The sequence below is a fragment of the Zeus faber genome, assembly GCF_960531495.2.
Source record: "Zeus faber genome assembly, chromosome: 21".
Taxonomy (NCBI): Eukaryota; Metazoa; Chordata; class Actinopteri; order Zeiformes; family Zeidae; genus Zeus; species Zeus faber.
This window is the reverse complement of record NC_137208.1, coordinates 22,975,086-22,989,165: the sequence shown is the minus strand read 5'-3', so window position 1 is coordinate 22,989,165 and position 14,080 is coordinate 22,975,086. Positions and strand designations below refer to the sequence as shown.

General features: G+C 42.7%; 1 protein-coding gene across 1 annotated transcript in view; it reads left to right on the top strand.

The window, feature by feature from the left end:
* Positions 1-977: 977 nt before the first annotated feature.
* rassf3 (Ras association domain family member 3) overlaps positions 978-14,080 on the top strand; it is a gene marked incomplete at its 5' end in the record, with an annotated part of 31,437 nt that continues 18,334 nt past the window's right edge. The window contains one exon of the mRNA XM_080022515.1: positions 978-1,100. Within this exon, the coding sequence (XP_079878641.1) occupies positions 978-1,100 (123 nt within the window). The remainder of the gene's footprint in view (positions 1,101-14,080) is intronic.

Genomic DNA, 14,080 nt, shown 5'->3' with positions numbered 1-14,080 from the left:
CCCAGCTACCGCTCAGTCCCACAGTAGCCATTTAAACGTCTCTGGTCCCTGTGTTTGGAGTATACGCGACACTAAGCCGGAGACGAAACAGCCATGCTGCCGAAGACAAAGCTGAGAAAGTTAGCATTGGTTTGCTGTTTAATCACAGAGGTAAGGGTGGACATTTTTTGTCTCTAACAAAAAGAGTGTGCATCTGTATGCACGAGTTTGTGTGCGTGTGTGTGTGAATGCAGACGTTTCTTGAACTCATAACATTTGTCTGAGAGGTACCTGCTCTGCACAACTGTTTTGGATTTGGACTTTGATAGCCTTAACACCCAAGAGTCTATCATAGTTGACAATGTTGGAGAATACCCCATGTTAATTACTCTGGAAATTATGTCACCTGGTGAAGGAGGGTATTTTATATCGTGGTATTTTATATTGTTTTCAGAGCAATGCCTCCGTCGTGGCGGCTGTGGCTTTGGTGGGCCACTGGTAAATCAATGAAAGTAATTTAATATCTTTTAAATGCAACGCACTGAAATGAGCGAGAGCTCATCGGCTAACGTGATTGGCTGACCGGTGTAGTGGGCGTGGCGTCACGGTAGGCTGGCCGGCTGGTGGCTGTCAGACCACGACCCGCCGCCGGAGAGGAAGCGCCGACGCCGGACCGCAGTTCGTCTTTAAACTTCTTCGCGCTTAACGTTCTCCCCTTCGAGCTGAAAATGAAACGTGGAACCGTCGCCCCGTGCTCCGATTAAATAGTCGGCGTCGTTTTGGCCGGTGCCGTAGTTTGACCGCTCGGGAGGGGAGAAGAGGAGGAAGAGGAAACGCAAAGTAAATCGCGGCTGTTAACCAGAAAGTACCAGGCTCGTCGGCTTTAAAGATCACTTCATTTCGTTATTTTTTTTCTCGAATTTTCACTGGGTTGGAGCTTTTATTTGTATTTTTTTGGGGGACGCGACAAAGTTGGAAATGCGGAGTTTTCTCCGCCAATGACGTGGAGCAGCACGATGAGCAGCGGCTACAGCAGCTTGGAGGAGGACTCCGAAGAGTACTTCTTCACCGCCAGGACCTCGTTCTTCAAGAGACCCTCACCCAAAAACACACACTGGAAGGTACAATTAATGGCTAGAAAATGTATTTTTTATTATAAATAATATTTATTCATGTATTAATATGTCGTTATCTTATATGTATATCTATTTCTTATTATTATATTTATATATTAGATCAAATATTATAAAATTTCTATTAATATTCATGTGTGTCTGTGTGTGTACACACACACACACACACACACATATATATATATTTTTTTATTTTAATTTTTAATTTTTCATATTTTATTATGTGTTATTATAAGTAAATAATAAATCAATTACATTAAATATATATTTTAAATCAAATACGTCATAGTGATTTTCCAGCCATTATTATTATTATTATGATCATCACAATAGGCGTAATTTGCATGATGGTGGTATGGTACTTTTAATCCCGTTTTGTCAGTTATCCCAACTGGTTATGCATGTGTGTAGTTTTGCACATAGGTTCCATATTGTAAAACTGGTGAACTACTGGAGTTGCAGTGATTCATGAGCAAACAAAACCTATTTGTTCCAAGTTTATGAGGTGCATTAAAGTGGTAATCCATAACACTATTAACTATTATCACTATTATTAAAAAATCCCATATTTGATGCTTCATTGAGCTAGAACTTTGTGAGAAACATTCAATGTATTTGCGTTATGGATGTGCGCCTCTATATGCTGTCTCCATTGTTGGTGGTGGAGTCCATCTTTTCAGACGAAGAACGTACTGATCGGGTGATGCAAAAAGTGAAAAGCAGCATAGTTAGTTGTGGACAGTGAACTGTAAATATGGATGGAATTCTAATGGAATTCTGGTAGATGTAGTGTAATCCACCCAAAAACAGAAGATCTTATGGATTCTGCGACTTGTAGTGCTACCCCATGGAGTTGAGCATGTGACCCAATTCTGGTCATACCCAACTGTTTGAGAAACTCCACCAAGTCTGCATCATAACCTAGATCTTCTAATGTTGTTTACGGATTCCTTGCTTTGTGTGCGGATGAGAATTAGGTCTAGACACAGCAGTCCAAGGCACTCTCTCACATGTCGAGAGATAATCGAAACTAGGTCACTTTTCAGATCCTTGACTGGATGCTGTTCATTTTCAGTGTGCAAATGGGATTCTCTTTTTAACTTGAATTTGCAAAATTTGCGCAGATCAAGAAGTTCTCTCTCTCTCTCTCTCTCACGCACAGCTGGTTTGTTATACACACTCAACTCAAGACTTGCTGTGCTATAAGAGAATCAGGCTATTCTTCTGCTCTGCCGATTTATCCTGTGTGTGTGACACGTAAATTACTTGCAGATTAGGCATTGTGACTTTTCACATTTCCATAACATGCCCTTGACGCAGGTCCTCATTCTGTGTGTGTGTGTGTGTGTGTGTGTGTGTGTGTGTGTGTGTGTGTGTGTGTGTGTGTGTGTGTGTGTGTGTGTGTGTGTGTGTGTGTGTGTGTGTGTGTGTGTGTGTGTGTGTGTGTGTGTGTGTGTGTGTGCGTGCGTGTGTGTGTGACGTGGACACACAATGTAGCTATACAGTGTTGCAGGAAAGGTCGAGACCCCTGGCTCCTCAAACCGAAGGGTCGGACCCTGAATTGAGCTTCTGGTTTACGTTGGGTGGTTTCCCACAGAATAACCGTGCTTAATTTATGTATTAATATTTAATGAGAGGTAGACACAGAAAAAGAGGAATGTTTTGTGTGTGTGTGTGTGTGTGTGTGTGTGTGTGTGTGTGTGTGTGTGTGTGTGTGTGTGTGTGTGTGTGTGTGTGTGTGTGTGTGTGTGTGTGTGTGTGTGTGTGTGTGTGTGTGTGTGTGTGTGTAAGATCAGTGGTGTTAGTGTGGGCTTGGAAATGATATGTTGCAGTCTGTGCAAAAGAGGATTTATCTGTCCAACACACACACATACAGAGGCTTGCCACCAGTGACCAAAAGAGAGGGCTTATCCATGTATCTCCACTCCTACACACACACACACACACACACACACACACACTACATTCCACCCCCCCAGTCACCCACCCACCCCTGTAGTCTGTGAATGGTTTTACTGTAGGGGGAAATGTCACACTGACCAGTGGCTCTGTGCCTCTCATGTGAGCCACTCTAGTAATAATCCCAACCAACCCCCTCCAACACATACACATTCATGCACATACATAGACACACGCACACACACACATGCACATACAAGCACAAAAAACAGCTAAAGCAGCTTCAATTCAAATCATGGCAACAAGCTACAGGCTTACTGTAGCCTGTTCATCATCTTTCAGAGCTGTGCCAGACTTCTGACCTCGTGCTGGGCTGATACTGGGAGCAAACAGACGTGACCTAGTGAAAGCAGTTCCAGCTAACAGTTGGCAGACAACAGGACGACTACCCCCTGAGTAAAATTTTGAAGGGTAGTCGTCTGACAACTTTGTCTACTAAATGACAGTTTACAATAGAATGGCAGTGGTTTAACTATTAAAAACCTTTGCTGTATAACAGATGTTGAATCTACTACTATATACTACTGCAAAATTGGTTGCCACTGACAGTAACTCTTTTTTGTGGCTTTGGGAATATGGCATCATATCTAGATTTGCTTTGCCGCGTTCTAAAGCTTTGGTTGGCCAAATCTAGTTGGGAAGCCACAGCTTGCTTGTGGCTTTCAGCAACAGTAAATAAGTAACCCTGGCGCCAGTGAAGACACTTTTTCACAGCGATTTTAGGTGTTATTATGGTATTGGGTAAGGGGTTGTTTTTGTGTTACACAACAGAATGGTTGAACTAGGAAGTAAATGTTAAGTATTGCGCTGACAACGGCTGTGATGTTCCTGTGTGAGCGGTTGTCAGTATAGTTTGGTGGCTTTCAAAATGTTAAAACCTTCGTCACTCACCAGTTCTTCCCGATTGTGGAAACAGACACAACAGACTGGTCTACCTCCAGGGAAGTTCTCAATCTACGTGATGAAATCAGGGTACTTAAATTATTTAGTTGGATTCATTCCAACTTATCAGGCTTTATCATAAAACCTCTGGGATTATGCACCAATTTTGGTGATTGTTGAAAAACTATTGAATTCTCTTTCTTTAATAAATGTGATGAAATACGATTGTTATTTTATGGAAAATTGCATCTGTGATAATTGCGAGATAGAAGCCAAATGCAGTTTTATTTTTAGTGGCAGTACCAGTCATGTACCATTCATTTACCTGAGTAATATCCCCAACTGTGAATTTCCTACAGTCCTTCCATGATTTTGTGGTCGCATATCATGGACTCTGTCCATTGACTTGTTGACTTATTCAAGTATCTCATTTGACCATTTGAATTGAATTAAGATATGCTGAAATATTGTTGCTGAAGTACATATTGCTGGGACTGGCTGCATTTTTTGCACTTTATTTCATAGGCTTTGTGGAATCATGAGGCACTGCACATAGCAAACCAGCCCTATTGTGGAAAATAGTTTAAGATGAACTTCCCCTCCCTTAACAACCAGCTGTTGATAGGACCGACCTAAGTCGGCTTTATCGCACGGTATCAGTTGTGACGGGCCAGCACCAACTTATCACAAAAGTGCTGAAAGGGCTTGTGAAAGAACTGTCCTGCTTATCTTGCAAAAACTATACAGCTACCTATCCAGGGCTGTAAGAGGAGCCTCGTTTGGCTCATACAACTTGCCATGAGCGAGGTTCTGCAAACTAAATGAAATTTGAGTCTTGGTTGAAAGCGACACAAGCCAGGCCCCATGGCCGCCAGTCGCACTCCTGATGAAAGCGGAGGCAGATGAGCTGTTTGTATTTCCTCTTCCTGAGAGACGGATGAGCCTGCTTCTCATCTATCCCTCTGACTGAAAGCCGCGAGATTGCTAGACGGCAAGACACCTGGCAGGCAATCACACAGGCTGGTCCCTTGTGTTATCCCCTATCAGTAAAGAGAGGTAGAAGTTGTTTATCCAGGTGCAGTGGTTCAAAGAGGAAATTTCCCTGAACGTCGGAGGCATGATCGTTCTCTCTGATACTGTAAGCCAAGACCTCTGTCCCTACCAGCCTGTTGTTGTGGGAATTGCTGCCTGCCCTTTTGGCTTGGGGCCAACTTCCATACTGGGTAACCCTCTTCCTTGCTCTTTATATCTCCCTCCAGCTCACTATCTGTCTTTCTCTGTTATGAGATAAACTATGACATCACCCTTTAGCTAATGTGCGTGCCAGCAGCAGGCAAACTGGGTACCCCCCCCCCAAACGTAGGCTTTATTTTTAGCGCACTGGTATTAAATGCCACATAATGTTGAGCTACTTGCAATTTGATTATAAGTATTTAATTTTGAGTACCCAGCCAGCCCTACATATCTACAACTAGAGCGCTCTCCAGAGTTTTTGTTAACTTGTCATGTCAAAAGTAAAGCTGTCTTATCATTCTTTCAGTGCCCTTCCCTGATCTCTCTCTCTCTCTCTCTCTCTCTCTCTCTCTCTCTCTCTCTCTCTCTCTGTGTGTGTGTTTCCTTCCCCTTTGCCCACCCTTCACCTTCCCCTCTTCTCTCATGTCCATGTTCCGAATACTTCTTTGCCTCCATTGTGTTTGGGTTCCTGAGTGTTCTCGGCTCTGTGCTCCGTTCTCTCGACATTCCCCACATGCTTGATGAAAAACTATCAGAAGAATGGCATTAGCTGCCAATGTAATACATTAATCACGCAAAACAATTAACAGCCTTGTCTTAGGCTTTTAGTTTGAGAGTTTAAAAGATAAACACTGCCTTATTTAGAATGTGGAACTGGCCTATCTGTTACCACCGACTATATTCACAGGAGAATGTAGAGTTAATCACGCAGTAAGCCCACTCCCAGTGAGGCATACTACATTTCTGGGACCTAATGGGACCTGGCCGGTTAAAAAGCTCATGTATACTCTCGGGCCAGGCGACCTGGCCTGACTTTGATGCTGTACAATACATTAAGAGGACTTGATTTTTGCTCTTGTGAATGACTCTCCACTCCTCCATTATGCACATGCCCCTTATCCATTATGCATCTGGCTGCTGTCTCTTGTTACATACCTTTCATTATGTATGTATTTATTGCGCACCCAGCACCTATTGCATTCACGGATGTCCTAGAAAGAGGATCCTTTCTTCGGCGTTTCTTCCCTGGGCTAGATGAGGGGTTTGAATGAGAGCCTGCCAATCCCTTTGACTATGGTTATGGGCTATATCAATGAACTGATTCGAATACAGTGGTACCTTGAGTTACGAGCGCACTAACATACGAGTTTTCCGAGTTACGAGCCGTTGTTCCATCGATTTTTTTGTATTGCGAGCAAAAATTTGCGAGCAAAAATTTGAGTTACGAGGAGCGAGCTTCAGGTGCACTGCCGCTGGTAGGCATGGCGAGCGAATGCTGCCAGCATCCCCCGTCTCACTCGTTCACTTCACATGGTTTCCTGAGCGTGGAAGTATCTCTTTTGTGCTCGCGATTTGTGCTTTTTGTGTAGTAATTTTGCCCAAAAAAAATTCCGAACCATGGGTCCGAAAAAAGTAAGTGCTGAGAAGAAGAAGAAGTGGATGATGTCCCTTGACTTAAAGCGCAAAATAATAGAAAAACATGAGCGAGGTTTGCGTTTGATGGAATTGGCGAGGCAGTACGAGCGTAGTACTTCTACGATATGTACCATACTAAAGCAGAAGGAGACGATAAAGGGTATTACGCCAGCCAAGGGCGTTAAAATAATGTCCAAGCTGCGGACAGCTGTCCATGAAAAGATGGAGAATCTACTGTTGGTGTGGTTGACGGAGAAGCAGCTCGCAGGAGATAGCTTGACGGAGGGTATCATCTGCGAGAAGGCAAAAATGATCTACACATTCTCTTTTATTTTGTTTTATTATGTTTTTATACAATATTTGTTATTTAAAAATACATTTTTCTTATTTAAACACACGTAACAAAAAAAATTGGGGTGTTTTTTTGGGGGCTGGAACGCATTAATGGCATTTCAATATATTTCAATGGGGAAAATTGATTTGCTATACGAGCAGATTGAATTACGAGCTCTGTCACGGAACGAATTAAACTCATAAGTCAAAGTACCACTGTACTTCATAAAACTGCAGTGCTGCAGTTTTTCCTTTCGTGGACAAGAGTTTCTCAATGCATGTCCACCAACCAACCTTTGTCACTAAAAGAAGCTAATTTCTCCATTCTGTCCCTCTTGTCTAGCCTATCCCTCAATATCTATTTAATACAGAAGGGCAATAAACCACCTATTAACAGAGTGGTTTTCGTGGAACCAGAGAAATCTTCCGGCAGTGTGGGAGTAGAGTGCTGCTGTACAATTACCGAAACACAAGTCCAATGTCATGTTTCCAAGTCGCTCCTTGACTAATCCAAGTTCCCTTCCAACTTCCAGGCTCAACAGTCCAAAGCGCACGTGTGTGTGTGTGTGTGCGTGTGTGTGACCTTTATACACCTGTTTATGCATGGCTAGCTCGTTCTTCTGTCTGTGCTAATGTCCTTTTGTGTGTGTCGACTAAAACTCAATTTGAATGCGGATATGCTCCTTTTAAAAGTGCATGCTCAAACAAGTTGTCAATTTGCGCAGTTTGTAGGTCTGTCAACTCCTTTACATAGTCAGAACAATGTTTGACGACGTTGACAATATTGTTTGTCAGCGCATAAAAACATGCCCGGAACTCAATGTTAATTTTTGCTACGAGCTTGTCAGTAGTGATTGGCGCAGGGCTTCCTAAGTTTGTTTTTGCACACAACTTCTTTCCATCTCTTTCAAGTTGTCCCCTTTTTTCTGTCCCCTGTTCAGTTTCAGTTCATCTTTCAGCTTAATGGCCTTGCGCCGTGAGGCCTTTTTGATGCCTCTTCAAACAGAAGACACGAGTGCTTTTAATGCAAACACACAGGCTGCAAAGGACCTAACGTCATAAATCCGCCTTTGAAGTCAATCCCGTGCGTCATGGAGGATGTGAGCCGTTTGTGAAGGAGAGGATAGGGGGTGAGTGTGTATGAGCAGGTGTATACTATATGTACGTTAGTGGAACGTAGTAACAGAACGTAGTTGATCCGTGATCCATATGCATCGCCCCTCCCCCACGGTTCAGCATACGAGTGAACCGCGGATCAATTGCAAAATGTAATCGTAGTGAAATACAGTTTTACTGCCGCTGTTACTTGTGTCGTTCCATAAGGAGACGTAAAATTAAATAAAAACACATTGCTCTGGTTCGCAAACACCACATAAATGGCTCGCGCATCGCTGACACACGCATTGTCAGTACCATCGGAGAGGGAGACGGGCGCACAAATTGCGCCCCCATCCCCTCTCTGTGATGGGGGCGATATATTTTAGGATGTTATTTAAACATTGGATATTGTGAATGTTCTTTTAGTTTAAGACCATGGGCAAAGATTCCTTGCTCCAAGTGTTTTACAGAAAAAATAAAAAAATCTAAGTTATGTTTGTCTCCCCATTTATTTATTTATTTATTTTTTTAATTTCCTGATCCGAAAAAATGATCCGGTCTGTGACTCAAAGCTGTGATACGATCCGAACCATTAGTTTTGTGATCCCTTGCATCCCTAATTTTCATGCACTGGCTGTGGTCCACCACAAGGCCTGATAATGGAGAGAGAGAGAGTGAATGAGAGAGCACATATGCCAGTGTTTCTGCAGTTCTGGCTAATAGGTTTTATTGTCGCCGCTCCGGTAGAATTGCACTCTGCTGGCGTCATAGCACGGAACAGAACCAGCCTTCAGGCCCTGAATCCAGATTCTCCCATGCACGCAACAGGTGGTCAAGTGGTTTGGGAGCCCGCCCTCCTCCCAAACCTCCCACCTCTCCCACCTTTCTGTGGGTGAGATCAGCCACTTGAAGCATCACAGGGCTCGATAAAAGTGCACACGTTCTACCTCTGATTGCTCTTCGTAAAACTACCATTCTGAGGTCAAGTCATTCTTTGAAAATGCGTCAATGCTACATACAGTAAGCACAACACAACATTGAGGAGGCTTCTAAATGTAGAAATATAACTGCTGATTTTTACTGTATTGTTAGAAATTATTTAGTTTAAACGTCTACACCTCTCTCTCCTTTAGTTAGGGTTGTAACGGTGAAACTGTGATCCAGACAGTCATTATTTTACATTTTCTGACTCAGCCCTGGTCTCCAAATGAAACGGTGGAACTCTTAATCATTTTGCTGAGGACGCCACATTGAGAACCACTGTGATAGAACATTTTGATGCTGTCTATACCCCTTTTTTTTTTTTTTTATATTTTTTAATTACATTTTTTTTATTCGATAGGTCAAGCTAAGTTCTTGTTAAGTCAACGATGATGGATTACAAGGAGCTCGCTTATGGTACTTGGAAGTACTATGTTTCATCTTTTTCCAGGCCAATTCATTCCATTGGTGTGGAGGGCTGGTGCGGGCAGAGAGATGGGTTCTGCTCAGTAAACTCTTCTCACATACCAGCCTGCATAACTGCATTAGTTAGAAGTCCATCTGGCAGCTGTTTCAGAGCCCCTCTCATCTGCCAAGGACTATTATCACCGGTCCCACCGGCCCTGGAGCCCAGAGTTCTGTTTTAAGCCCCTTACCATTTCACCAATCTAGGGCTGTCACAAACATGACGTTTTACTGATCTGAACTGTTATATAGATAATTATTATTAAGATTATTATTAATTGTCATTTTGTTGTCTTTTCTAAGTTTCTCACCTGAAATAATGGAAACCTAGCTAATTTCCGGTTTATTTGTCAAAGTTTCTTACATTAGTTTACAAGTGCTCTTCAATTTCAATGGAAACATGATTGTGGAATCACAATCTGCTCAAATAATAATAATAATAATAATAATAATAATAATAATAATAATAATAATAACTCCGACTAACCAATTCTGTAATAGTATTCATGTTATGTTCTTTCAAAAGATGAACACAAATGTTGATGAACACATCTTTTGATTCTGCCGTTGGATGTTGACCGTAAGGATGACATTTCCTTGCGTTTTGCAATTGAAAAGGGCCAAGCTTTCCTGTCGTTCTATTTCACAATGGATGACAATAAAAGCATGGGCGTGCACCTCACTCAAATGCACCGTGCCAACCGAGGTATTAAATACAACCCCCCCCCCCCCCCCCAGTTCATCCCACTGTAAAAATCTTAACTGTGCAGCTGCTCGTAATCACAGGTTATAGCTTCAAACGCGTGCACACTAAATACCTGTCATTACTAGAGTCTGTCTTTCAAATGGTGCTGCAGCGAGATGTGTCGCCTTGTAGTGGTTAAAATTCTGAAGCCAATGTTACTCCTGTGACTCAAACACTGAACGTTCAGGTAAATATGGAAAGGTGTGTGTGCATGTGCAGTTGTTTTGGAGGTTTATTTCTGGCTGTCAACTCCATCTGGAGAGAGAGAACTTGGAAGGGATTTTCCACTGTAGCTGTAGACGTGAGTGGGTTGATATGACAAGGGTGACATCATCATCGGGGTTGTGCATGTGCTCGCAGGCACATACACACACACACACACACACACACACCTTGAACTGTGATTATCAGTATGCATGGGAAGGAAGACAAAACAGTTTTTTCTGTTCATGTTGTTTTCTTTTTCTCTCCCTCTCTTCTCTTTATTTTGTCTTTAAAGTCCTTACAAAGGACACAATTCCATGTGCAACCAGGTGACGTTTGGCTAAAGATGCTAACTGGCGAAAATACGAAAACAAAGCGGTACATTGCATGGGTCCGCTCCCAGGTTTGGTCTACCAATAAAATCCAAGCACAGAGCATGTCTAGTGTTTCCCATTATCAGGGCCCGAAAGACACGCCTGCTTTTCAGCTCACTGTTTTTCACATCCTCACCGTGTCTGTCTACTGTGGGACTGACGACTGTCCCACACCGACCATAGCCCGATCCCAACTATGTTACATATTCATTTATGAGACCTTTGGTTTGTCTACATTTTCCTGAACAGATACAGGATTATTAAGTGATAGGTTGGCTTCAGTTGAAGTAATTAGTTCTATGGTCAGTTGATTTTCTTTCTCCTTCAGGAGTGAAATGTGCTGGCTAATTCAGCACTGCATTCCTCCATGGAGCTGATCACGGCTGCTTCGATGTTGCTTCACCTTCTGACTCATTTAGGGAGTGAGATGCGGTGCATGTTTCATTATTCATCATGATACCAAAACAAGCCTGTTCCCGCAAATCAAACCATTCGTAAATATTTCATTAATTTATTTAGCTTTTTCGCTTTGAGAGTTGTGTGAAAATGTGTCTGATAAATTAAAGCCAAAAAAAAAAGGTGTTCTTACACATGCAAGGAATTTGAAGTGAGTATGTACAGAATTAACAGTAAAAAGTAAAGCCAAATTTAGGAAAATTATTGACATCTGGGATCTGCAATAAACAAATGATAGACAATGTTTACAATGTGTGCAACAGGCCAGCAGCATACTCAAACAGGTGGAGTGTGTCGATGGTACATATTTAATAAAGTGTTTTCTTATATTATTGATTTATAATGCCCAAATTGGTTTGCAGAAAGTGTTTCCTGTCCTGTGTAGAACACAGCGGCATATTATATCGCCCTTGACTGTGTGACCTGAAATTTGCCGGCCAACCAAGCAGTCTTGGTAAACACCGTCTGCAGGATCTGAAATGAGGGGAACATAGAGGTTTCAGCAGCGTAGAGGTTGGGCTTGTTCCAGCCTGTAGCCTCAAGTTACTGGTAGAATCGTACTCTCCCACTGAGCACTGTGTTATATCCTGCTCCATAGTTGGACCTGAAGAGAAGTACTCTGTGTTTCACACCACACACTCTACCACCGTCGAGCTATTGTTTATCAAGGGCTATCGGGCCGCTTTTAAATTTGCTGTGTGTGTGTGTTACTGGTTTCTAAGGGACTGGGAAATGAAACTCTCCAGAGGAAGCCCAGGTTATTGTTGGCTCTCGGTCTGTATGAACACACACAGGCTTCTCTTTTTTTTTCACACAAATATCAGAACACTGATTTTCATATCCTCGACACCACCCAACCCACCCCCAATTCTTACTCGCAACACACAGTTACACACACACACACACACACACACACACACACACACACACACACACAACATGGCCACTATTACCCAATGCTTCCTGTGCTTACGTCAAATATACATTCTTTGAAAGTGTCGCCATATGCTGTGAGGACTAAACTAGGTGCGGCCTTAATATACAATTACTAACCAAAGCTGTCCTCGGTGTATTGTAGTGTATGTGTGTTAGGGAGATTCAAAGGTCAGTTTTTTATTGAAAGTAAACAAGTAGTATAAATGAAGCAATTGATTAGTTGGTGTGCCAAAATATAACGTTAGCTTATTTATGCTACTGGGAAAAATAATAAATTTAACGAATGATTAAATATTAATGAGAAAGAAACGGCAGAAACAGCGCATTTTGGCTTGAAATGTTATTTTGTTTTAAACAAATAAGCAAGCCGAAAGGCCTTTTATTGAAATATAGACAAACTCTGAACTTTCATTTTAAACTCAGGTCTGTCTTTTTATTCTACTCTTTCTTCTTCCTGTTTTCTCTTTGGAAGTTCTCCTGGTTTTCTCGCTGTCCTCCTTTTACTCTCTCCCTTTATCTCTCTTCCTTTCTTCTCCTCTTCCTTCCTGGTCTGTGGTAATGTTACAGTGTTACAGTCCCCTTCGAGCCCAGTTCCCTGGGTGGGCCCCCACTCCAAAAACAAACAACACCGGTCGCTGGGTGGCCCTTCTCAGAGACTGGGCCAAAGCTGTGCCCGGCCACGCTTTGCCATGCCAGCCGGTACAACACGCAGATGGTACTGCGGTTCCACTCCAGCAGGGTCAAGTCTTTAGCACTATAGACCCCCAAATACCACCCCCACTGGCCTATCTGGCCCATTTGGTCCATGTCAGCTGTCACAAGCTTCGCCCTCGCTGTCTCTGCGGTCCAGTTAGCTTAGACTGTTGCACAGCAGGCGGCCTTGAAATAGAAAAGCAAAAAGACAGCAATGAGACAGAAGTTAAATATCCTATCCACACACAGAACAGTCACTGCCCCCCACCAAATATTTTCTATCTTTTTCAGGCTCCAGACTGCGACCATTTTGTCGCATTTTTGGAGTCAGTGCTACTTAATTTTATAACTAGGGACACCATCGCGACTTGCAAATATGTCAATAGTTTATTTTTATTTTTGGAAATCATGTGAAACACTAAGAGGGAGCAAGAGAGTGTGTGTGTGTGTGTGTGTGTGTGTGTGTGTGTGTGTGTGTGTGTGTGTGTGTGTGTGTGTGTGTGTGTGTGTGTGTGTGTGTGTGTGTGTGTGTGTGTGTGTGTGTGTGTGTGTGTGTGTGATGGGAGAGCTGAGGCTCTCGCAGTGGTTCCCATACATTGATTTATATTGTGGCCCGCCACAATATCAACATTGGCTGCCGCATTTTGATTTTCTATTTTTTAACTATTTAAAATGGTAAAAAGTTTATTGTAGAGCTGCGCGCACCTCGCTCAGCCCCTCCTTGCCCCTCTCTCTCTCGCAAACACGTTGACCAAGGACCAGTCTTCTCTGTGGACACTCTGAATCAAAACATGATAATGTGCATTATCATGTCGTCGTAACATCCTACATCTTGTGGACATTATGCTCGTCCTCCCCCATGTCCTCTGCTGTGTGTGAAAGGAGATTCTCAGCACAGAAGAGGATTAGGTCAAAGGGTCCCTGAATGTGGACACAGTGAAGGACCTGATTAGAAAAAGTCTTCAGGGAATGAGCTTGGAGAAGTTTGATGCCAGGAGGCTGTACAGATGTGGTTCAGTCAGAGTAAAAGAGCTAGAACTTTCGTTTTCAGAATGCATATACTCACCATGATTCAGCATCCAATAAGAAACGTGTAAACTATGGAGACTTAGACATTTTTGTTTGTTTGTAAACATAGGCTTCCAAACAGTGCCAGTAAAAACACTTTGTGCCTATTACTGTCCTGCGCTGAT